The sequence below is a fragment of the Mandrillus leucophaeus genome, unplaced genomic scaffold (assembly GCF_000951045.1).
Source record: "Mandrillus leucophaeus isolate KB7577 unplaced genomic scaffold, Mleu.le_1.0 Scaffold251, whole genome shotgun sequence".
Lineage (NCBI taxonomy): Eukaryota > Metazoa > Chordata > Mammalia > Primates > Cercopithecidae > Mandrillus > Mandrillus leucophaeus.
In genome coordinates, this window is record NW_012102599.1 from 754,443 (window position 1) to 776,862 (window position 22,420).

The window sequence follows — 22,420 nt, forward strand, 5'->3', positions numbered from 1 at the left end:
CTGAAAGGGACAGGAGATAACAGTTTGGCCAAGACCACAGAGCCAGGGAATAGCAGAGGAACATTTCACCTGGGCATTGCACTCCAGAGCTGTGCTTCTCACTGTTCTCAACCCCTGGCAAACGCTCACTTGAAAAAAGCCAGGTGGTGATACAAAGGTATTTATTTGTTATATTAGTCTCTACACTTTTCTTTGTGCTTGAAATATAACAACTGCAACAAATAATATGTCAGTATTTAGAGTAATGGGGGATTTGCTTGTGTGTGTGTGTGTGTGTGTGTTTTTTTGAGATGGAGTCTCACTCTGTCGCCCAGGCTGGAGTGCAGTGTCATGATCTCAGCTCACTGCAACCTCCACCTCCTGGGTTCAAGTGATTCTCCTGCCTTGGCCTCCTGAGTAACTGGGAATACAGGTGTGCGCCAGTACGCCTGGCTATTTTTTGCATTTTTAGTAGAGACGGAGTTTCCCCGTGTTGGCCAGGCTGGTCTCAAACTCCTGACCTCAGGTGATCCACCCACCTTGGCCTCCCAAAGTGCTGGATTACAGGCATGAGCCACTGCGCCTGGCCGTTTGTTTTTCTAACAAAATTATTTTCTAACAGAAAGCAATCAGGTGAGAATCCACATAAGAAACAAATTCAGAGATATTTGTTGTATATTTTTAAAAAATGTACCTTCAACTGGGTGTGTTAGCTCACTCCTGTAATCCCAGCACTTTGGGAGGCCAAGGCAGGTAGATCACTTGAGCTCAGGAGTTTGAGATCAGCCTGGCCAATGTGGTGAAACCCCGTCTCTACAAAAAATACAAAAAATTAGCTGCGCGTAGTCCCAGCTACTTTGGGGGCTGAGGTAGGAGGATTGCTTGAACCTAGGAGGTCAAGACAGCAGTGAGCCATGATTGTGGCACTGTACTCCAGCCTGGGCAACAAAGTGAGACCCTGGCACCCTGTCTCAAAACAAAAACATAAACAAAAAAGCACGTCCTTGTAAATAAGTAACACTAAGACTTCATTTAGTACAACTCCATTGTATTTTTATTTTCATTTTCTATGACCAGTAGTTAAGGGAGAGAAGCTTGGTTGCAGAGAATGAAAGGACGATGGGAAAATAAAAGTAGGAGAGAGGAAAATGCAAGAAAGCAGAGATCTGTAGAAAGGGATGAAGGGTTTGTATAGGCAGAGAAAATATGTTCTTTAATTAAGAAATTTCTGTTGTCTCACCATCTGAAATGCCCTCAAAGGTAAGTTATTGCTTTATTTTGAAAAACTAATCATAACTACCTTTGTCCCACGCTGTGTTCAATGCTTTACACACTTTACCTGTTTTAGTCTCACAACACAGTGTTATGATTCGATCTTGCCATTGGTCTCACTTTGCTGAAGAGGAAGTTTGAGGCTCAGAGAGAGTAAGAAACTGGCAGAAGACCACAGTTAGGGAAGACAGATCTCTGATCCAGTTGCAGAGTCTGAGCAATAAACTGCTTCACCTGATTGGTTTCAAAGCACATTTTCTCATTTTACTTGGGGTAATCACAGCAGCTGTCTGAGGCAAAATTATTTCCTGGACTTGCAGCCATGTCACTAAGGAGCAGATGAGGTGAGATCACAGACAGAATCAGAATGATGGCCTGGTGCCAAAAAGATGTGTCCTAGAGATTCTTCATTCCTTTAAGAAGGAGAGGAGGAAGCGATAAGTGACTTAACTTTTCATTTTTCACGTTTTTAGACATCGCAGATTGCAGCAGAGAATATCGGAAGTGAATTACCACCCAGTGCCACTCGATTTAGGCTAGATCTGCTGAAAAACAAAGCAAAGAGATCTTTAACAGAGTCTTTAGAAAGTATTTTGTCCCGGGTAAGTAGCATAATTTCCCCCAATTTAAGTTAAACCACTTTTTAGGAGAGTGTTAGATTGAGTTATATGCTTTTATTCCATCAATGTTCATAAAGGTAAAAGTATAAAACCTTTTTTTAATGTTTTCTGAGGCTTAGAACAATATTGTCTACATTTTAAATTGTTTTTAATTTGACCTAGGTTTAAAAGAATATGTATTCCTTACTCTTTTGTATTATATCCAATGGGATTTTTTTTACCTCCCCAAATAATATTTGTTGACTAGTCCCTATAAAGAGCATGCCTTAGATACACGGAGGTGTGGCTTCTGTTCTCCCTAGTATTACTGTGTATAACTTAAAAAGCAGTTACTGTCAGCTGCTGGTGTTAGGTTTCTAAAAGGCTGTATAGTAGGGGTCAGCAAACATGCCCATTGGTCACATTCCACCCACCTCTACTTTTGTAAAGTTTTATCGAAACACTGCCACATCCATTCATTTATCTGTTATCTAAGGCTTTTGTTTTGCAGACTTCAACAGTTGCCGCAGATACTATATGCCTCACAAAGCATAAGACACTTACTGTCTGTCCCTTTACAGAAAACGTTTACCAAATATAGCTCTATAGAAAGAACAAAGTACACACGTACATCAATCTGGGAGTTCTTTAAGAAATTACACCTCCCTCCCATGAGTGTAAATAGCCTTGATGGCACGTCTGAGAAATCAAATCTGATTTTCCCTCAGAGTTTCACGCCTTTCTGGAGTATGCAGTATCTTCTTATAGTTCTTCTTGATTTTATCGCACACTTCTTTTGAAACATCTGATTTTTATTATTTTTTTAATTAAGGAAAGTTAAATTTTATTTTCTTTGAAGATGTTTCTGAGAATTTTGTAGTATCTTCTCAGATCATGAAAAACAGTTGATTTACAAAACCAGAATTGGGAGGGGCTGCATTTGAGAGCTCCCAAAGGGATAGAGTGCTGTCTGAGTGACAAGCTGCTGGCCATTATGATGACTTGTGACCCAGGGGAGGGAGTTGCTGAGTGGGCTTGCTTGAGCGCTTGATTTTCCTTATAGACGAATTGTCTTGTCTTCCTGCCTGTCACCCCTGCCAAATTACTCAGCCGCCAGGTGTTTTGGAACGTTTAGGTTAGTGTCTTTTTTTTTTTTTTTAAATGATGGAAATGTTGATTATTTTAATGTACATATATCCTTAGTAGCATTTCTCAGTAGATATATTTTTTTCCTCAACTTATTTAAATGGACCAATCTGCTTCTAGCTGATGCCTTTGCAAAAGCCTCCAGGGTCATAACTCGACTGCCTTTTCTTTATGTAGGGTAATAAAGCCAGAGGCCTGCAGGAACACTCCAGCAGTGTGGATCTGGATAGCTCCCTGTCTAGTACATTAAGTAACACCAGCAAAGTAAGCACATTTCTCTTTATATGACACCCTGAAGAAACCAACAAATCGGTCTTGCTCATCTCCTGTCTACATGCCTCCAATAATTTGCTGCTTCCAAATTTCTTGGCACAGGTGGATGACTGGTCATGCAGGTCTATCATAACATAAAAGTTTTACATGAAAGAGCAGATGGGGCCAGGCGCAGTGGCTCATGCCTGTAATCCCAACACTCTCAGAGGCCAAGGTGGGCAGATCATGAGGTCAGAAGATCGAGATCATCCTTGCTAACACGGTGAAACCCCGTCTCTACTAAAAATACAAAAAAATTAGCGCCTATAGTCCCAGCTACTAGGGAGGCTGAGGCAGGAGAATGGCGTGAACTCGGGAGGCGGAGCTTGCAGTGAGCCGAGATCGAGCCACTGCTCTCCAGCCTGGGCGACAGAGCGAGACTCCGTCTCAAAAAGAAAAATAAATAGAATTTTAAAAAAAAGCAGATGATCATTCCATAAACAAAGAAACAAGATCACAATTTGAGACAAGTAAGATCTAATTTGTCACAATACAATCAATGGATTTCTTTCTCAAGTAGATTTTCCTATTAAAAAATAATTAATATTGGGAAAACCTCAAAAAGTGGATTTGTGAATTTAGAGGAGTATACAACTTAAATATTTCTTTTTTAAAAACATTTTTATTTTGGATTTAGGGGTACATGTGCATGTTGATTACATGGGTATATTGCATACTGGTGGGGACTGGGCTTCTAGTGTACCCCTTATCCAAGTAGTGAACATTGTACCAATAGTTAATTTTTCAACTTTCACACCCCCTTTCATTCTCCCCCACTTTTGGGGAAATTAAATTTCTGAAACTTTATCCTGTAGCTGGCTCTATGATTATAATGAACCATTACTGTTTCATTTAAATAAGCAAGTATCTATGTCCTTCTTTTAATAACTTGCTTTCCAGACATTTAATCATATTTAAACCTGGTCAGTTCAACTTTATAACTGCTGAAAAGCAGGTTTGGGTTTTGTGCTGGGGGGCCAGCTTTCCCTTCTGCTACCAGAGGACTCTCTTTTGCAGTAGTGAGGGAGGGAGTGTTTGCGGAGTCCAGCTCCTTACCACAGGCAGGGTTTACAGTCCTCTGCCATCCCTCCTAGACACATGGCTTTCAGAATTTTTCTAACCTACAGTAAGAAGCACATTTAACATTGTGGCGTAGTTCACAAACACACATACCTACACACACACACCTACACATTCACACACAAAATTAAAAGTTAACAAAACAATATTTACTGTGAACAACATATAATACATACTGATATTTTGTTCCATTTTAAAAATGCTCATGGCAAACTACTCAGTTGTACCACCTACTAATGTGATAGAGGGCCCAGTTTGAGATACACTTCCTTAGATGAGTGCTTCTCAAATTTTAGGTGCCTTCATCATGGGGTTCTGGTTGAAGTGCAGATTCTGGTTCAGTAGGCACTGGAGGAGGCCTGAAATGGTGCATTTCCAACGAGCTCCAAGGCAATGCTGCTGCTCCTGGTCTGCAGACCCCCTCTGGGGAGTGAGGAGCTAGACAGCAGTCTTGTAAATGTGAGTTTCTAAGCTAAAATCCAGGGGAACATAGTGTCGTCCAGCCTCCGTCTAATACACACTGATCCCACCCTGCAATTCATTGCAAGTGTGGAAAACCTTTTGTCTATTTGTTGTATACAGATGAACCACACACAGCCCCTTTCATGTAGGCAGTTACCTAGGAGGAGAGAGATGACAGATGCACAAACAGCTGCAGCATCAAGCAGAGTGTGGTAGGAGCCCAGAAGTTACAAATAAAAGACATTGGTAACTTCAATGTCAGAAGAGCAAGGGGAGGGGAAGTTAGGTTTGGTCAGTGGAACCAGGGAAAAGGTGAGGGGTAAGGGGCCAGTGATGCTATTGGACTAAATCTTGGTGTAGGAATTGTGCCTATGGAAGTGAACAGAGAAGAAGGCATTCCAGACAGACCAGTGTCAATAGAGATACAATGAAGAAATTCATGTCACTCAGGTGGCTTTCCAGTAAGCCTTATTGCTTGCTTTTTGTTTTTCTCCAAAATGCAGAAATAGGAATATATACATATTCATTCTTCAGTACTTGATAGTTGTGAAGATTCTTTTAAAAAGTTATAAAAGTCTATCTAAGATTTCAATTTCTAGAGTCATTCTAAGAGAGATGCTACTTTTCAGAAGCTGCTTGCGTGTATTGTGTATGTTTATGCGTACTTCTTTACATCTTTCTTCATCTTGAATTGAGAAACTGCTATAAAGATACTCTATTTTATGTAATTTGATCTGTTCTAATAAATTGGTCACCTACGAGATGCAAAGAAGCCAAATAGCCCTGAAATTTGACAAATGAAAATGGCCCTTTCAGTTGTCCAATTAAGCTAAGGGTTAGCTCTTTGATCTCATTTGGAGGGATATTAATAAGAACTTAGATCAACAGGTTTGCATGATGAAGATTGTCTTCTGTGATGTGTTGTCTTAGACAGACTTTTAAATCCTTAAAAGAATCTTCACAGCCATTGAGTCCTGAAAAATGAGAAACTTGAGTTATGAAAGTAATCAACATTTCATAGTATGCTGATGTTTTTTATAAAATTAAATATATGTAACTTCTCCCTTTAATAAACAAATTTCATTTTTTTTTTCAAATTAAAACCCTCAATACCTGCTACCTAAAAGGCACTCAACTGTGTATCAAATGAACAGGTAGAATTCAGAGTCTCCAGTCCACTATTAGATACATTCATTCCTGTTTATTCATGTTGATTTATTTTTTCCCTTTCAACAATTTCAATAGGGGAAAGCTGCTACAATTCCTCTTTTTAAATACTTTAGATATATTAAAAATATATTGGCCACTAGCCACGTCCTGGGTGCAGGGCTAAGCATCAGTTTGCTCGAGTGGTAGTAGTTCATTCCTTTGAAAAAGCATGCATCGTGAAGGCATACAACTTTAAAATGTTGTCATGATTCTCAACAAATGTTTGAGCACTCCATAGATTGTTGCATACCTAATAAAACAATACCTTACGTTTGTATAACATTTTACAACATAAAAAGTACTTTTGGTTGTATTATCTTGCTTTGTTCTTGAAACTCAGATAAATTTTTACTATACCCTCTTACAGATGAAGAAATTGAGGTGCAGAATTTATTCCCCTTGAATTGCAGCAATAAGTGCCTACAGAGTGATTTTCCATATTCTAAGAATATTGATACAGTTCTTAATCTCAGATTATGAAGTTGAATCTCAACGGTAGATCAGATTCGGAGAGAGCTTTAAAATGTGGGTTTAACATGAGTGAACACATGTGGCAAAGATAAAGAACTTGGTTAAGCCGTGGAGACAAGTTGTTCAGCACTCACTCTCTTTAGAAGCCGTCGGAAACAGTCCTGTTTTCTAGAGAGAGGGCACTATTCGTGGCGTTGCCCAGAACGTTACAGATTGTGGCTTATGTCCTCCACTCCTGCACTTGGCCAGTTTTCCCACTTCTCCAGCAAGCCAGCAGTGTGTCCTTGAGGAGCTGGCATTTATTTAATGGACCTTCATTTTCTTCTGCTTTTGGTGGTGGCCTCTAGATGGCATTATAATCAGAACACATACTTAGATACTGAAATGTTTGCCTGCACTGGAACTAGAGATTTATAAATCCCACAAATTCCCCATGGCGTGTCTGATCTGCTGTGTGTTTGCTGCCAGGAGCCATCTGTGTGTGAAAAGGAGGCCTTGCCCATCTCTGAGAGCTCCTTTAAGCTCCTCGGCTCCTCGGAGGACCTGTCCAGTGACTCGGAGAGTCATCTCCCAGAAGAGCCAGCTCCGCTGTCGCCCCAGCAGGCCTTCAGGAGGCGAGCAAATACCCTGAGTCACTTCCCCATGGAATGCCAGGAACCTCCACAACCTGCCCGGGGGTCCCCGGGGGTTTCGCAGAGGAAACTTATGAGGTATCACTCAGTGAGCACAGAGACGCCTCATGAACGAAAGTAAGATTTGTTTACATTTGTTGCATAAATAACTGGGGCATATCTGTGACTAGCCGGGTATGTGCATCCCAGGTATGTTTACTGAGTGAGAGAAACGAGTAAGGCTTTACTCTTGGTTCAAAGAGATAAAACTGGAAGCAGTGACATGTTTGTTCGAGCTGCTGGTGTGTATACAAGCAATGGATACATGCATTGTCAGGAAGCAGGTGAAAGTGAGCAAAAATGTTACCTGACATGCGCAGTCACTACTCCTCAAACAAAGTAAGAGACACTGCTGGCTGTGGAACTTTGCTGCTGTGAGGAAGAGGGCAAGCAGATGAGTCTCCCCATCCGAAGCCCTGGAGCAGGGCTACAGCGGGAGGGAGAGGCGGTGACCCCTACAGGCAGAGCAGGAGAGGTATGCTGACCTTATGGGGTGACAGGGGTGCCCCGGCTTCTGGTCCTAGCTCTACTGTGAACAATTGTGACGTGGACAAATTTGCTAAACTTCTCTGTATCACAAAATTGGAGTAGATATTTTCTAAAATCTCTCACTGTAAGAATTCTAGATTCTTCTAACAAGATTTATTCATTGTAACAGTTGGGTTTCAGTGACCAGTTAGAATCGTCTGGTTATGGAGAAGGGTACTCAGAAGTTCCCCCTGTTCCTTCCAAGTGTCCCTTAGTGATTCATTTGACTCTATGTGCCAGAGACTATGAATGGACACAGAGTTATCTTTAAAAACAACTTTAAGCAATTTAAAAAATCCCTCACCTAATATGAATCAGGGTCACACCTGTGTACAGTTGCTGCCTTCTTCTGACTGGCAGCCGCAGAAGTCCCAGGACCTGTGTGTTCATGTAGTTCATACATGAATCATTGAGAGTGTGCGTAGTACAGAAGTGTTTGGAATGTTCTGAGTAAAGAAGTGTGAGCATTAACAGCCCTGGATGATGGAGCAGAGCCTCCCAGCTTTGTTTTCTATCAGCCATTGGAAAGAGTTCTTGGTTGTTTGGAATTCAGTGGGGTAGTGGTGATCCCAAAAGCAGGGGACACATCAGAAGGTACTGCTTAATAAATACACGCTTTTAGAGACACGCATCATTGGGTTGTAGCCCTGTAAGTTTCTTGTGTTTAACACCCTGTCCACACACTACTTCTGTTCTGCCTCACCACTGCCTGCCCACTCCTCTGTTGTTGGCGTTTTCAGTGATCATTGAAACATTCCTGTCTGGAGAGTCCTAGTTCTCTTGTGAAGTCTGCTGTTTCTCAAAAGCCATAGTTGGTAGGACTCAGTATCAGTACTTTTCCTTTCTCCGTGAAGAATGTGGCTTCATAATAGATGATGTTACACATCCGTAATGAGAGGGATGGGGAGATGCCTGTCTGTCTGCCTCGCTAGCATGGCCCATTCTGCTTTCTTTCCCTCTTGTGAACTCTTTTCTGATTTATCTGCAGGAAATAAGACATTGAAATTCAGGACAGGATATTGTTCATTTTAAAGGGAAATGTATTTTTTTAAAGTTCAGATTTTTTTTTGCTTTTGTTTATACTTTAATTGAATTTTTTTTTTCCTGCCAGTTCCTGAAAAAGGAAATAGAGAAAGAAATACTATTGTTCCTGGGTGAAGTGGCTCACTCCTGTAATCCCAGACCTTTGGGAGGCTGAGGTGGGAGGTTGCTTGAGGCCAAGAGTTCAAGGTTACAGTCAGCTATGATCGTGCTACTGCACTGCAGCCTGGGTGACAGAGTGAGACCTATTTAAAAAAAAAAAAAAGTATTGCTGGGAGCATAAACACGTGGGAGATGGTCAAGAATGGCCGTCGATATACTCTGTTTTTTAGTGAAAACTACCTTTGCCAGAGAGCGAGCAGAGATGAGGAAGAGGAGTGGAAGAAGTCCTCCACTCTGACAGTGTTACTGGAACAACGAGACAAAAGCAGTTGTGCTCCTTCCATCTGTTTGCTCCGTGTCCCTGTCGGCGCCCCCTCTCCTGCTAACCCCCCCGTGCTTTCTCTGATTGCTGTTTAGTGTGGATCCTTCACCTGTGGGTGAGTCTAAGCACCGCCCAGGTCAGTCTTCAGCTCCTGCTCCTCCACCTCGTCTTAACCCCTCCGCCTCCTCGCCAAACTTTTTTAAGTACTTAAAACATAATTCCAGTGGAGAACAAAGTGGGAATGCTGTGCCAAAGAGGTGAGCTCACTCACGTGGCAAGTTTGGTGTTGTCTGTTTTCCTGGGGAGTTCACACTGATGAGGACATGCTGAATGGGGGGAATGTCCATGCAGGAAGCAGAGCCACTGTGTGTGTGTGTTTGTGTGTATGTGTGTGTGTGTCTGTGTGTCTTTGTTTATATTTGGTCTTATTTTCAGCTGTCATTTGAACCAAGTTAATTTTACTGTTGATTACTTTTCTTAAAATTATGAAAACAGATGTTAATGGCAAATTGGTTTGTGTTTGGGTTTGTTTTTGTTTTTGAGACAGGGTCTCACTCTGTTCCCCAGGCTGGAGTGCAGTGGTGTGATCTCGGCTCACTGCGGCTTCTGCCTCGTGGGTTCAAGCACTTCTTCTGCCTCAGCCTCCCGAGGAGCTGGGACTACAGGCACACGCCACCATGCCCAGCTAGTATTTTTATTTTTTTTTGTAGAGATGGGGTTTCACCATGTGGACCAGGTTGGTCTTGACCTCCTGACTTCAAGTGATCCGCCTGCCTCAGTCTCCCAAAAGTGCTGGGATTACAGGTGTGAGCTACTGTACCCTGCTGCAAATTGTTTTTTATATGCTTATTTTCACATTTCCTTGCCCTAGTGGACACTTAACATGCATGTGTATACACACACATGCACACACACACAGGTTAACATCTGTGTTTGATCATGTACACTGCCATTTGTGCTATATCAGAAACTTCCTGATTGATTTAGGAGAATTATTTTTCCCAGTTTGAAAGGAAGAGTCATTTGGAAAATGGATTGGTTTTCGTTTTTAAAAAATTATCCCATTCATTTAAAATCAAATTTTGTTGGTGAAAATGAAAGTTAAATCTCATTCGTGAACTACTTTTACTTTCTTATCTAGTTTACTTTTCTTAGCATTAGAACAAAAATGTTTATTTTGAAGCTTATATTTTATACTTTGTGTTTTTATGTTTCTTTATCCTAAACTCTTTTTTCAACCAAACTCTTAGCATCTCCTACCGTAATGCCCTGCGGAAAAAACTTCATTCTTCTTCCTCTGTGCCAAATTTTCTAAAATTTCTGGCTCCTGTAGATGAAAATAACACCTCTGACTTTATGAACACCAAAAGGTAGGGCTTAATTTAGATATATCAACCCTGGGTGTTATTAAGTGTTGAATATCATTAGATATACAAGGTGTTTTAACTACTGTTTTGTCATTTAAAAAATCATTTCAGCTAAATCTGTTGTATCTTCTTTCTTATACTTTTTTCTTACTGAATGTCATTTTAAAAAATGTGCAACCAACCTGTTCTTCAGTTTTGAGATTGAGGATTAGTTTATTTAAGTGTTATCTTAAGGAAAATCTTCGTCAAGTCTCTGAGACCAGTGTTTCTGGGTAGTGAGCATATGGCTGTTTCAAATCAGGATGTCTGATCTGTTCAGGACGTCTAATCTGTAAGTTGAGGGGATTGCTTAGTTACAGGTACACAACTTAGGTATAAATTAGAAGGGTCTTCTCAGGTTGTCCTGTGAATAGGAAAAAAATGTATGATTAGATTGTGTTTATATATTGATAACTATATTTTGTAGTTTAAAAAATATGCACATTAAAACATCATCATCATCATCAATTGACTGCATAGTTATTGCCTTGCTGGTTCTGTGTAATTAAATTGCAACTTGTTTCATTTTTTGTGGGAATCCTTGGAGACATGGGCCTGTGCTGAGCAGATATTCCCATGTACAGAGGACAGCAGAATGGGGCCCCTTGGCATTGCCCCCGCTTTTCCCCCTTTAGGCAGTTTCTCTTTTTCAAAGTGGCACCCAGAGAGGCCCAGTTGGAAGCTATGATATGTGGAACATGTTTCTTAATCTCTGTTACAATCGAAATCATCTAAGGGCATGTAATCGTTCTCTTTTTATGAAAAGAATTCTGTAAGAAAGCCGTTCTTTAGGACCCACTGTGAGCTTGATATAACTTCTGTGATTGTTTATACAAAGATAGTTGATAATTTAGTGCTTTGTTTAAAAAAACTGTTAAGCTAGCAAAATCTCGTGAATTCCTCCCCACTAGTCATAAATCAATCATCTTATAATTTTAGGGACTTTGAATCCAAAGCAAACCATCTTGGTGATTCTGGTGGGACCCCTGTGAAGACCCGGAGGCACTCCTGGAGGCAGCAGATATTCCTCCGAGTAGCCACCCCGCAGAAGGCGTGCGATGCTTCCAGCAGATACGAAGGTAAGGCCCGTACCTGAAATGAAACCTCAAAAAGAGCAGCAAACATCCAGCTGACAGAGGACCCTGGGAGCCCCATCATATTGGTAAGAAAGCAGGGCGCTGTCCTCTTCAGTATTGGCAGGTCTGAGGCAGTCACAAAGGTAACTAGGGAGGGAGTTTAGAGGTTACCCTACACTTCTTAGGGAAGGAATTTAGAGCTCATTTAGGATAACCTCTCCATAAACGGGCGCAGAGCTCTGATGTTGAGAGTGGTCACAGCGTTACCAGCGGTGAATCCGGACAGGTCTGCAGGAACCTAACTTCTTGCCTCCTAGGACATAAGGCAAAAGGAGAGACTCAGGCAAGTTTTAGAGCAGGAGTGAAAGTTTACTAAAAATATCAGAGCAGGAATGAAAGGACGTCAGGTACGCTTGGAAGATGGTCAGGTGGGCAGCTTGAGAGATCAAGTGTGTGATTTGGGCTTTTGACCTGGGGTTTTATATGTTGGCATACTGCCGGGGTCTTGCGTTCCTTCTCCCCTGATTCCTCCCTTGAGGTGGGCTGTCCCCATGTGCAGTGGCCTGCTAGCACTCGGGGGTTGCGGGGGAGCATGCGCAGGGTGTTTACTGGAGTTGTAGGCGTGCTTGCTTGAGGCGTTCTTCCCTGTCCAGTCTAGCATTCCTAGAGGAGCGCTATGCACCACTTAAACTCCGCCATTTTGCCTCTTAATGCGCATGCTCGAGCCCACCCGCCCAGCTCCCGAGATCTTACTGGGAAGCTGCTACTCACCAGTTTCAGGTGTTTTGCATCTACTGGGAGCCCGCCCCTCCCTCGTGCCGGCTGTAACCAGTTCTCACTTTAGAGAAACAGTTAACAAATGCTTGACCATCACCTGATGGTCCCCTGACATTGCTGGTGTGTATCTGGGAGGGGGCCTCTCCTGTCCTCCTCGTGTCTGACTAGCTACCCTGTAACCAAAGCGTTGGACTTCGGAGTCTGCATTCAAATCCCAGCTTTTCCCCTTAGGAGCTGTGAACCAGAACAGGCTGTCTAAAGTTACCACCTATAACCTGGGATTAATTATGCCTGTTGCCACACTGATTGAGACAAGGCAGCATGCTATCATTACTGATTCTTTTTTTTTCTTTTTTTGATGGAATCTTGCTGTGTCGCCCAGGCTGGAGTGCAGTGGCGGGATCTTGGCTCACTGCAAGCTCCACCTCCCGGTTCACGCCATTCTCCTGCCTCAGCCTCCCGAGTAGCTGGCACTACAGGCGCCCGCCACCTCGTCCGGCTAGTTTTTTGTATTTTTAGTAGAGACAGGGTTTCACCGTGCTAGCCAGGACAGTCTCGATCTTCTGACCTCTGATCCACCCGCCTCGGCCTCCCAAAGTGTACATTTTTTTAAAGCATTCAAAATGCATAGTACTGGAAAGAAAATCAGTGATGCGAACGTTTCCAGGGTAATGCCACCTCCCATGCTGTGGAGGTCCCTCTGGTGAGCCTGGCCCGTTGCTTCCCTTGCCTCAGCCCTTCCATGTGGAGGCACCATGGAGCTGCCACTCACCAGCACCTTTTTTCCCTCAAGTGGTTTGTACCTGTAAAGTATTCCTGCCGTGGGTGGCCACTCGGTGGACTTGCTGAGCCTGGCCAGGGTTTGATTTCTCTTGCTGCCAGCCTGAGCCGGATGGCTGCTTCTCTCTTCCCCTGCCCCGTGGAGAGGCCTGCTTGCTGCAGAGAAGGGCTCTTCTTCTCAGGTCCTGTAGCACCCTGTTAGAGGGTGTGGAGTGGGACAGTGGGAACCAGAGCCACCAGAGGGAGGCCCTGGAGGAGGAATGAAACTGATTCATGTCTGAAACTGTAGAACAGGGGTGCCGGAACCCGAGTTTCAGTGTTTAATAAAGAGTGCCTCTGTGTTGCAGTGGCCATACCTCACAGGGCGTGGTCACTTGGAAATTTCTGCTTGGAAATGCTTTGTGCAGTGGCCAGAATGTGTTAGGGGCCACGCATGACTGCTTGCTCCATCGCAGAACAGTTACAAGTTTCTAAACGAGCATTCATAGACTGAGCTGCATCCTGCCTCCCTGTCCTCTCATTCCTGACTTCTTCTCTGGTCTGTGAAGCCACACAGAATGTGTTTGCGTCTGTTTCCTGCCCTTCAGATGACGGAGGACCATGGAAGCTGCTGCTCCTTTAGCTCTCTTCTCCAGGGGAATTGCCCTCGTCACTGTTGGGGAACCCCTGGTCCAAGTCCTGTCCTCCGAAGAGCCTCTGCCCCTCGTGGAGTCCTGAGTTGAACTTGGTGTTCACTTGGCCTCTGGCTCTGGCAGTGTGTTGCTCCTTCCATTGACCTGCCACTGCTGTGTTAATGCAGATTGACCTTAATCTGTTTCTGCTTTAAGTGATTAACTCACTTTCTCGGCTCTTACTGTATCTTGTCCTTTGGGATATGAACCATTATTTAAATTTGGATTGATTCCTGGCTTGGCACGGTGGCCCATGCCTGTAATCTCAGTGCTTTGGGAGGCCAAGGCAGGAGGATCCCTGGAGGCCAGGAGTTTGAGGCCACCCTTGGCGACATAGTGAGACCCTGTCTCTACAAAAAATAAAAACTAGCTGAGCATGGTGTTGTGAAGCTGTAGTCCTAGCTACTTGGGAGACTGAGGCAGGAGGATTACTTGAGCCCAGGAGTTTGCAGTTACAGTGAGCTGTGATCACACCCCTGCACTCCAGCCTGGGTGACAGAATGAGACGCTATCTCTTGGTGCCGGGGGGAGTAATGTCTATACTTGAGAAGCTTTTTTTCCTCAAATAGTAGGTACCTATAAAGTATTAATCAGTTTTGAGCAGTCCTTTCGTGATTCTTTTGAGTCTTGATTCTGGTGACCAGTAAGTTGTATACATTTGCCTGTCAAGTGGATAAACATGGCCTTTGTGCCTTTAAGTAATGGCTAAAAGTACCAAACAGGACAGAGCCTGGCATAGGTGCTGCTCCTCCTGTTCCTAGGCCGTAATCACCCCTGATTCATCAGACCCCAAACAATTCAGCTCCTCACCGTCCTGTGCCCCACCACCCAATCTCCTACAAGAAGATGTCCTGGAGACCCCTGTCAGTGCTAGGCAGAGATCACCATCCATGTCCACCTTTCCTCTGATGCAGGCTCCCACCAGGCCCTCTGGCTTGTGCCATGCCATCCTTGAACTCACCCTCATGCCCGACCTGAGCCCTTGCACAGGCCGTTCCCTCTGCCTAGAATGCTCTTCCTCAGTATCCCCGTAGTTCCTTTCCTCCCCTTCCCTTGTATCGTGACTCTCCCATAGCACCTCTCTCCCCCTAACACATGTTCACAGGTTCATCTTCGTCACCCATCTCCGGCAGCTCCTGCAGGCTTGATGACTGCTAAAGACAGGCAAGTCAGTGGCTCAGATTCTTGCAAACTTAGTGATTTGTGATTTCTCAGCTCCCTTCTCATGCCTCCTCCGTCTCTATAGGCACATATTATTTCTTATCTCTTCTCGGAACCAAGAGGTGCTGGCTGAATTTCTGGATAACATTGTTTAAGTGTTCTGTGTATGCAAAGGGAAAACGAGAGAATAAAAGGATTATTAAGGAAGAATTAGTATAGTAATAGCCACATATTATGCTCTTTTTATACTCTGCTAAGTGCTTTACACGAATTACTTCCTTTAATTAGTCAACTTTATGAACGTCGACATTTTTATGAAACCCATTTTACAGGTGGGTGAGTGGAGGCTGGGAGTGGCTTAAATCACCTTCCCCAAACCAGGGAGTTAGTGGGAACCAGAGGCAGGACCTGAGCTCATGGGTCTGAGCTCCAAAGCTCGTGCTCTGAACCGCACACAGCATTGGGCTGCAGCCAGAGATGTAGGACCCTGCGGGACCCTCTGGAGGTGGTCCTGCCTGTGCTTCCCTCTTCCTACAGGAAGCTCCCTGTAGGCATCTGTGTTGGGTGTGGACTCTCAGTGTAGCCGCATGTCTGCCTGTTGGGCAGGCACCAACACTGAATGGAAAACATGTTTCTGGGCATTTTAATGTACGGACTTGACTTCAGTCAATCTCCCCCGCCCCCTTCCACCCTGACCGCCTCCCTAATAGTTAGCATTGGCACTGGAGTGTGGATGGCAACTGATTTCTGTCTGAGAGGACAAATCAGGCATCTTTGTCCTCTGCCACTGTCTGTTCCCCATCCTTAGGGTGTACAATGCCAGAGCCCTCCACTGTGGTCTGTGACCACTTTGACCCACGCCAGCAGGTCTCCATATGTTCCCTCCAGCTGAGAGACATCACATCCAAAAACAGTTTAGAGCTCTGAGGTTTCTTTCCCCAGAGGTCCCTGCTTTGTGCAAACTGTCTCCAGCTGAGTGTGCACAAGACTCTGTTCCTGCTTTGCCTGGGTGGCTGAGCCATGGGCAGCTGAGCCTGCAGCCGCTGGACTCACTGCATTCCCACTCTGACTTTGGCATGGGAGACACACAAGTGTGCTTGTGAGAAATAGATCTTAACAGTACCTTTTAACACCTATTTCAGGTGCTCAAAATGACTGCCTGTTTTACATTTATATTCTGGCAGTGCAAACTTCGATTGGACAGGAAGTCTTACAACCTTTCTTCCAGGTGAAAAAGTGAGGCAGGGATGTGTATACGGTTCCATCCAGGTCATCCCACTTGGAAGATACTAGTAAAACGAACCAACGGTAATATAAAAACCATGGTGTTTGCAATAGTGATAATGTTACTAGCAAAGGAAAAATAGAAATTTTCAGTAATTTGGAGATTATTATTTTTAATAGGTGGGCTAAAATAAAAAACCTGGAGAGAAGGGTGTTAAGTGAGTAAGGAGTGTGTCTCCAACTAAATATAGTGTAAAGAGAGAAGAAAATACAAAGTCAGGCACAGTGGATAGACGTGGATAGTCTCATCTCTAATAGTATAATGGACAAACTTGTCTCAAACAAAATTAGTCTGCCTCTTGTTTACTCAGGGATATGTGACTGTTTTCTATAGACAAAATCCCCATGAAATAATTAAGTTGCAAGCATCTGAATTTTGTATTTTGGAAACCTAGCTGAGGTAGGTAGGAAGTTAATTTATATTTAGAAATTTACTTGCATATGTCTGGTAGCTCCAGGGCAAATATTCCCAAATCCCAGACTATTTTTTTTTCTTTTTAAACTCAACAGTGACCAGTTGGTCTCTTGTAAGAATTACAGCTTTAAGTTAGCAAAGTCTAAGAGGGCTGGTTTTAATCCTGAACCTCGGAGGGTCCCTGCTTCTCGGATAGTAAGTAGGTCAGGTGTGCAGCAGGTACTACATTGAAGGGAAACTGGATGATAAATAGGAAATCAGTGATTTTTACTTGAAGACTTGGCAAGGCAAATGTTTTTGTGATAAAAATAGATCTTGAAATAGAATCCTGAAAGCTACCTGTTTAAATGTAAAGCAGATGGCTTCAGTGATGCTTTAAGTTTGTGGTCGTCACTTCTGGCTGCCCCAGAAACTACAGAAAGTGCATTCTCTCTTCTTGGTGCTATGGGTTTTTAGGGTGAACGCCTTGTATGACGCTGAGTATGTGGAAGGACCATTCACTCTTGGTAACTATACACTAGGCAGAGGGTGGCGTTAGCAAAGCTGCTGCAGGTTGGGTGTGTTTAAGATAGCATTTGTAGAGCGTACCTAAGGGCAGACATATTTTTTTTTATTTGAATTTTTTCTTTTTATTTTTAGTTCCAGGGTACATGTGCAGGATGTGCAGGTTTGTTACATAGGTAAATATGTGCCATGGTGGTTTGCTGCACCTGTCAACCCATCACCCAGGTATTAAGTCCAGCATGCATTAGTTATTTTTCCTAATGCTCTCCCTGCTCCCCGCCGCCCCCAAACAGGCTCCAGTATTTGTTGTTCCCTTTCCTGTGTCCTCGTGTTCTCTTGGTTCAGCTCCCACCTATGAGCGAAACATGCAGTGTTTGGTTTTCTGTTCCTGCATTAGTTTGCTGAGGATAACGGCTTTCAGCTCCATCCATGTCCCTGCAAAGGACATGATCTCATTCATTTTTACGGCTGCATAATATTCCATGTTGCGTATGTACCACTTTTTCTTTATCCAGTCTATCATTGATGGGCATTTGGGTTGATTCCATGTCTTTGCTGTTGTGAATAGTGCTGCAATGAACATACGCATGTATGTATCTTTGTAACAGAATGATTTATATTCCTTTGGGTATATACCCAGGAATGGGGTTGCTGGGTCAAATGGTATTTCTAGTTCTAGGTCTTTGGGGGAATTGCTATACCATCTTCCACAATGTTTGAACTAATTTATATTCCCAACAACAGTGTAAAAGCATTCTTATTTCTCCGCAACCTCACCAGCATCTGTTTCTTGACTTTTTAATAATTGCCATTCTGACTGTTGTGACATGGTATCTCATTGTGGTTTTGATTTGCGTTTCTGTAATGATCAGTGATGTTGAATTTTTTTTCATGTTTGTTGGCTGTGTGAATGTCTTCTTCTTTTTTTTTCTTTTCTTTTTTTTTTTTTTGAGACAGAGTCTAGCTGTGTTGCCCAGGCTGGAGTGCAGTGGCGCGACCTTGGCTCACTGCAAGCTCCTCCTCCCGGGCTTACACCATTCTCCTGCCTCAGCCTCCCGAGTAGCTGGGACTACAGGTGCCCGCCACCACACCCGGCTAATTTTTTTATGTTTTTAGTAGAGACAGGGTTTCACCTGTATTAGCTAGGATGATCTCGATCTCCTGACTTCGTGATTCGCCCGCCTCGGCCTCCCAAAGTGCTGGGATTACAGGCGTGAGCCACTGCGCACAGCCAAGCTGTATGAATGTCTTCTTTTGAGAGGTGTCTGTTCATGAGAGAGACGTATTTGCTCCTCTGAGGATACTCATGTCTGTGTGACAGCATTCTCTCATTCTCAGAACCTCACTGTGAATCCCCTTCGTTGGCCTGTACTGAAGGTAAGGCAGATAGAGGCACTCTCAGCCGTCAGATGAAGACCCGAACACAGCTGTTGATTAAGAGGCTTTCTTTAGATCATGGTTTAGAGCAGTGTTTTACAAACTTCATGTGCTTGGAGTCCTCTGGAAATCCTGTTAAAAGACAGACTCTGTTGCAGTAGGTCAGGGTGGGTTCTGAAGTTCTCACAAGCTCCCCAGCGAGGCTGATGTTTTGGGTCCACTGTGAGGAGGCAGGGCTTAGGATAAACAACTATGGGAAATCCAGTCCAGATTTTTGATGTGTCCTAGGTTAGGCCTTTCTGTGAGGCTGCCCTGGGTCTCTAGCGATGGGCTCCAGGAGTCTCTCAAGTATCTCAAGTCTCAAATAAGTCTGAGTCATCAGGGATATTTTTTTGAGAAGACTTGTGCCATCTGAAGAAGCAAAGAGTGTGATGGGGAACAGGCAGTGATTAAAAACGTGGTAAGGTTTAAAGAAACATTTGACCGTGTGCCAGGTGAACCCAAATGTATGGCACTTTGCGTCTTTCCTGCCCTTTCGTTTTCCGAGAAGCGAGGCCTTATCGCTTATGGAGCACGGGAGACACAGTGTGGGTGTTTGTTTTCTCAGCCGTGGGCTCTAACCTAATTGTCAAGCCTACCAAAAAAACAAAAATGCTGAAAGTCAATGTCTGATTAGGTATCTGGTAGTACATAATCTCCATCATTTTCTCTCTGAGTGTATTATGCAAAAGATAATCCTTTGTTATTAAGAAACAATTTTTAAGGCAACTCCCAACTTTGAAATGGGGAAGAATCATTTTATTTACCTCTAGGTGCCAGGGAACAATATTAAATTTAGTCTTATACTTTTCCTTTAAGCATTTCAGATTACATTGTGCATTTCACCAACAATAGAAGCTTTCAGACTTTACATATCTTGTAAAAAAAAAAACCAAAAACCTAGTATAGATAAGAATGATTTATTGATTTGAAACCCGTTGTATAAGAAAAGAGTCCAGTGAGACTTAAGTTCAAAGGTTTCTTTGTCTTGTGGGTGTAGCTGTGTCAATATGCCTAATTTATAATAACATTAAGTTTAGTGGATTAGATATTAGCTATCAATTGAGATGTAAGCAGTAATAAACAGTAATGCCTAAACTGAAGTATATAATCTGAATCTTTATGATGACCAGTTTATATTATTGTGAAAAACTTAGGAACTCATTTGAAACATGATGATTTATATGTGTCGTATATAGTTTTCAATAATTTACATACCAGCAGGAAATTTTAGTGGATGATATAAGTGGAATAACTGCAGGTGAAACTTTGCTGGAAAATACAAGCATAGTGACATCTGTGCACCAAAAACACCTGGGGAGATTCTTTAAGACACAGGCCAGACATGCCCTCCTGGCTGTCTCCCTCACTGTCAGTGAGTGTGGGGATGGGGCCTGGGCCTGAATTCTTTCTTTTTAGACTCCTCAGGATTCTGATTGCTGCCACATTGAGAGGGTTGACCTCAATTCAGACCTCGGAGAGTGACTTGAGAAACCGTCACCACGTGGTGGCAGTGTTGCTCCCCATATCTTGATTGCCCTTGTTTCTTTCCAATCCCGGAAAAGTGTGCTTGCCTTTTTTTTTTTTTTTTTTTTCGTGTTTTTGTTTTTGATCTTGTTACAATATTTATATTCCTTGGTCATTTGCAATTTATTCGAATGGAGAGCTTTTCTTTTTCTACAGGGTTTTAGGGCATGGGCAAAACAAGGAAGAAAAAAATTGTCTTCAGTTGGCAGAGACGTGGATTTTTAAGGTTGTTCTTAATTTACTTTCTGTATAACTTTGCTTTTCTGTGGTGAACAAAGACCAGGTTCAAGATAAAATATTGCAAGCCAAGAATCTGATTGTTCATGGATTTCTATGGTTAAAGATACTTGATCACCTCCCCATCTCCCCCCGCCCCCCGTGCCGCCCCCACTCCCCATTGTGCTTCTTGGCTTGTCATTTCAAAAGTCAAGGAAGTCACAGTGAATGGCAAGATTTTACCTAGACTTGCTATTTTTGTGCCTGTTAACAGTTTTGAGTTAACATTGACTGAGCTCTTCCTGGTGAATCGCTGGCATTTAAACAACCAGTCCATAACACTGTGTGGGGGCTGGAGCTAAGGTTATTGGTGACACAAGATAGCACCTGAGCCACTGCTGCTTGGTAGGAGGGCTGAGGGGCAGAGGGCTGAGGGCTTGGATGCTGAGATGCTAGAGTCAGATGGCCTGAATTTGAATCCTTGCCCTCCTGTTTGGATCCCAGCTGACCCATGACGATGCTGCAGTACCTGACAGCAAATTCCTCCTTAGGGCTGCCCTAACTCTAGAGTGTGTGCCTGTGTACCTGCAGGAGAATGTCCAAAGGGGGTGATCTTGATCTGTTACCCTTTGAACTTTAATCTGTACCAGGGTGCCATTGAAGAGTTTAAAGCGAGTGAATGACAAGTAGTTTGAAAATATTTCCAAGGGGATAGAATTTGTGGACATACCTGAACATGAGCAGCCCCAAAATCAGGGCTGGGACTAGTGTGAGGCCAGCAGGTGTCCAGGGTACAAAATGTAAGGAGGCACTCCCTTTCAGGGCCTAGCAGGTGTGGATCCTGAACTTCCAGGACCTTGAGAGTGAGTGTCTCCTAAGGATTATACCCTGGGTGCCTGTTTACCTCATCCTGGTCCCTGGTCCTCTGTATATCCTACTGCCTGCTTCAGTAAACAGACAGCCCCACAAGGGAAGGAAGGGTTGGATCAGCTCTGAGGAGGGCGTTTTTTTAGAAGGATAGGTTTGTTTTGTTTAAAAAAACAGCTTTATTGAGATATAATTCACATCCTATACAGGTCATTCATTTAAAATGTACAATTCAATGTTGTGAGGTTTTTTGGTATATCCACAGAGTTGTGCGACCATACCACAATCAATTTTTTTTTTTTTTTTGAGATTTGGTCTTTCTGTGTCACCCAGACTAGAGTGCAGTGGTGCGATCTTGGCTCGTTGCAACCTCCGCCTCCTGAGTTCGAGTGATTCTCATGCCTCAGCGACCCGAGTAGCTGGCATTACAGGCATGCCCCACCACACCTGGCTAATTTTTATATGTTTACTAGAGACAGGGTTTCACCAAGTTGACCAGACTGGTCTCCAGCTCCTGGCCTCAAGTGATCCACCTGCCTCAGCCTCCCAAAGTGTTGGGATTAAAGGTGTGAGCCTGACCCACCTCAATCTAATTTTGAAACATTTTTTTGTCCCCCTAGATAAAAACCTGTAGTTGTCACTTGCCAATCTACTGCCGTCCACCTCTAACCATAGACAGCCCCTGATCTACTTTCTGTCTCTATAGATTTGCCTATTCTGAACACATTCATCTAAGTGAAGTCATGTAATATGTGGTCTTTTGTGTCTGGCATCTTTGATTAGACATAATGTTTTCAAAATTCATTATGTCATAATACATACCAGTAATTCATTCTTTTAAAATGACATTAATATTCCATTGTATGGAGACATCACATATGGTTTATCCATTTACCAGTTGAGAGGCATTTAGATTGTTTTCACCTTTTGGCTGTTATGAATAATACCGCTGTGAACGTTGATGTATGTGTTTTTGTGTGGTTGAATGTTAAGGAGGGCCTTTACGTGTGAGCTAGTGTGGAACCTCCTCCTCCAGGGGAACCTCACCTGTGATTCTACCCACTGGGATGGTTAAACCAGCAGGGGTGGGATGGGTCTAGTCCTGCTGGCCCCAGGCTTTCCTGCA

The 22,420-nt window shown here is 43.3% G+C and overlaps 1 protein-coding gene across 3 annotated transcripts in view; it reads left to right on the forward strand.

Annotated features, from left to right (window-relative positions):
- TBC1D1 (TBC1 (tre-2/USP6, BUB2, cdc16) domain family, member 1) overlaps positions 1 to 22,420 on the forward strand; it is a 247,014-nt gene that overhangs the window by 144,422 nt on the left and 80,172 nt on the right. For 2 of the 3 annotated variants that reach the window (XM_011983519.1, XM_011983521.1), the window contains exons 8-13: positions 1,725 to 1,853; positions 3,174 to 3,260; positions 6,999 to 7,279; positions 9,290 to 9,451; positions 10,445 to 10,564; positions 11,540 to 11,679. In XM_011983519.1, coding sequence (XP_011838909.1) covers positions 1,725 to 1,853; positions 3,174 to 3,260; positions 6,999 to 7,279; positions 9,290 to 9,451; positions 10,445 to 10,564; positions 11,540 to 11,679 — 919 coding nt within the window. The remainder of the gene's footprint in view (positions 1 to 1,724; positions 1,854 to 3,173; positions 3,261 to 6,998; positions 7,280 to 9,289; positions 9,452 to 10,444; positions 10,565 to 11,539; positions 11,680 to 22,420) is intronic. The other variant, XM_011983520.1, reaches the window with a different exon arrangement.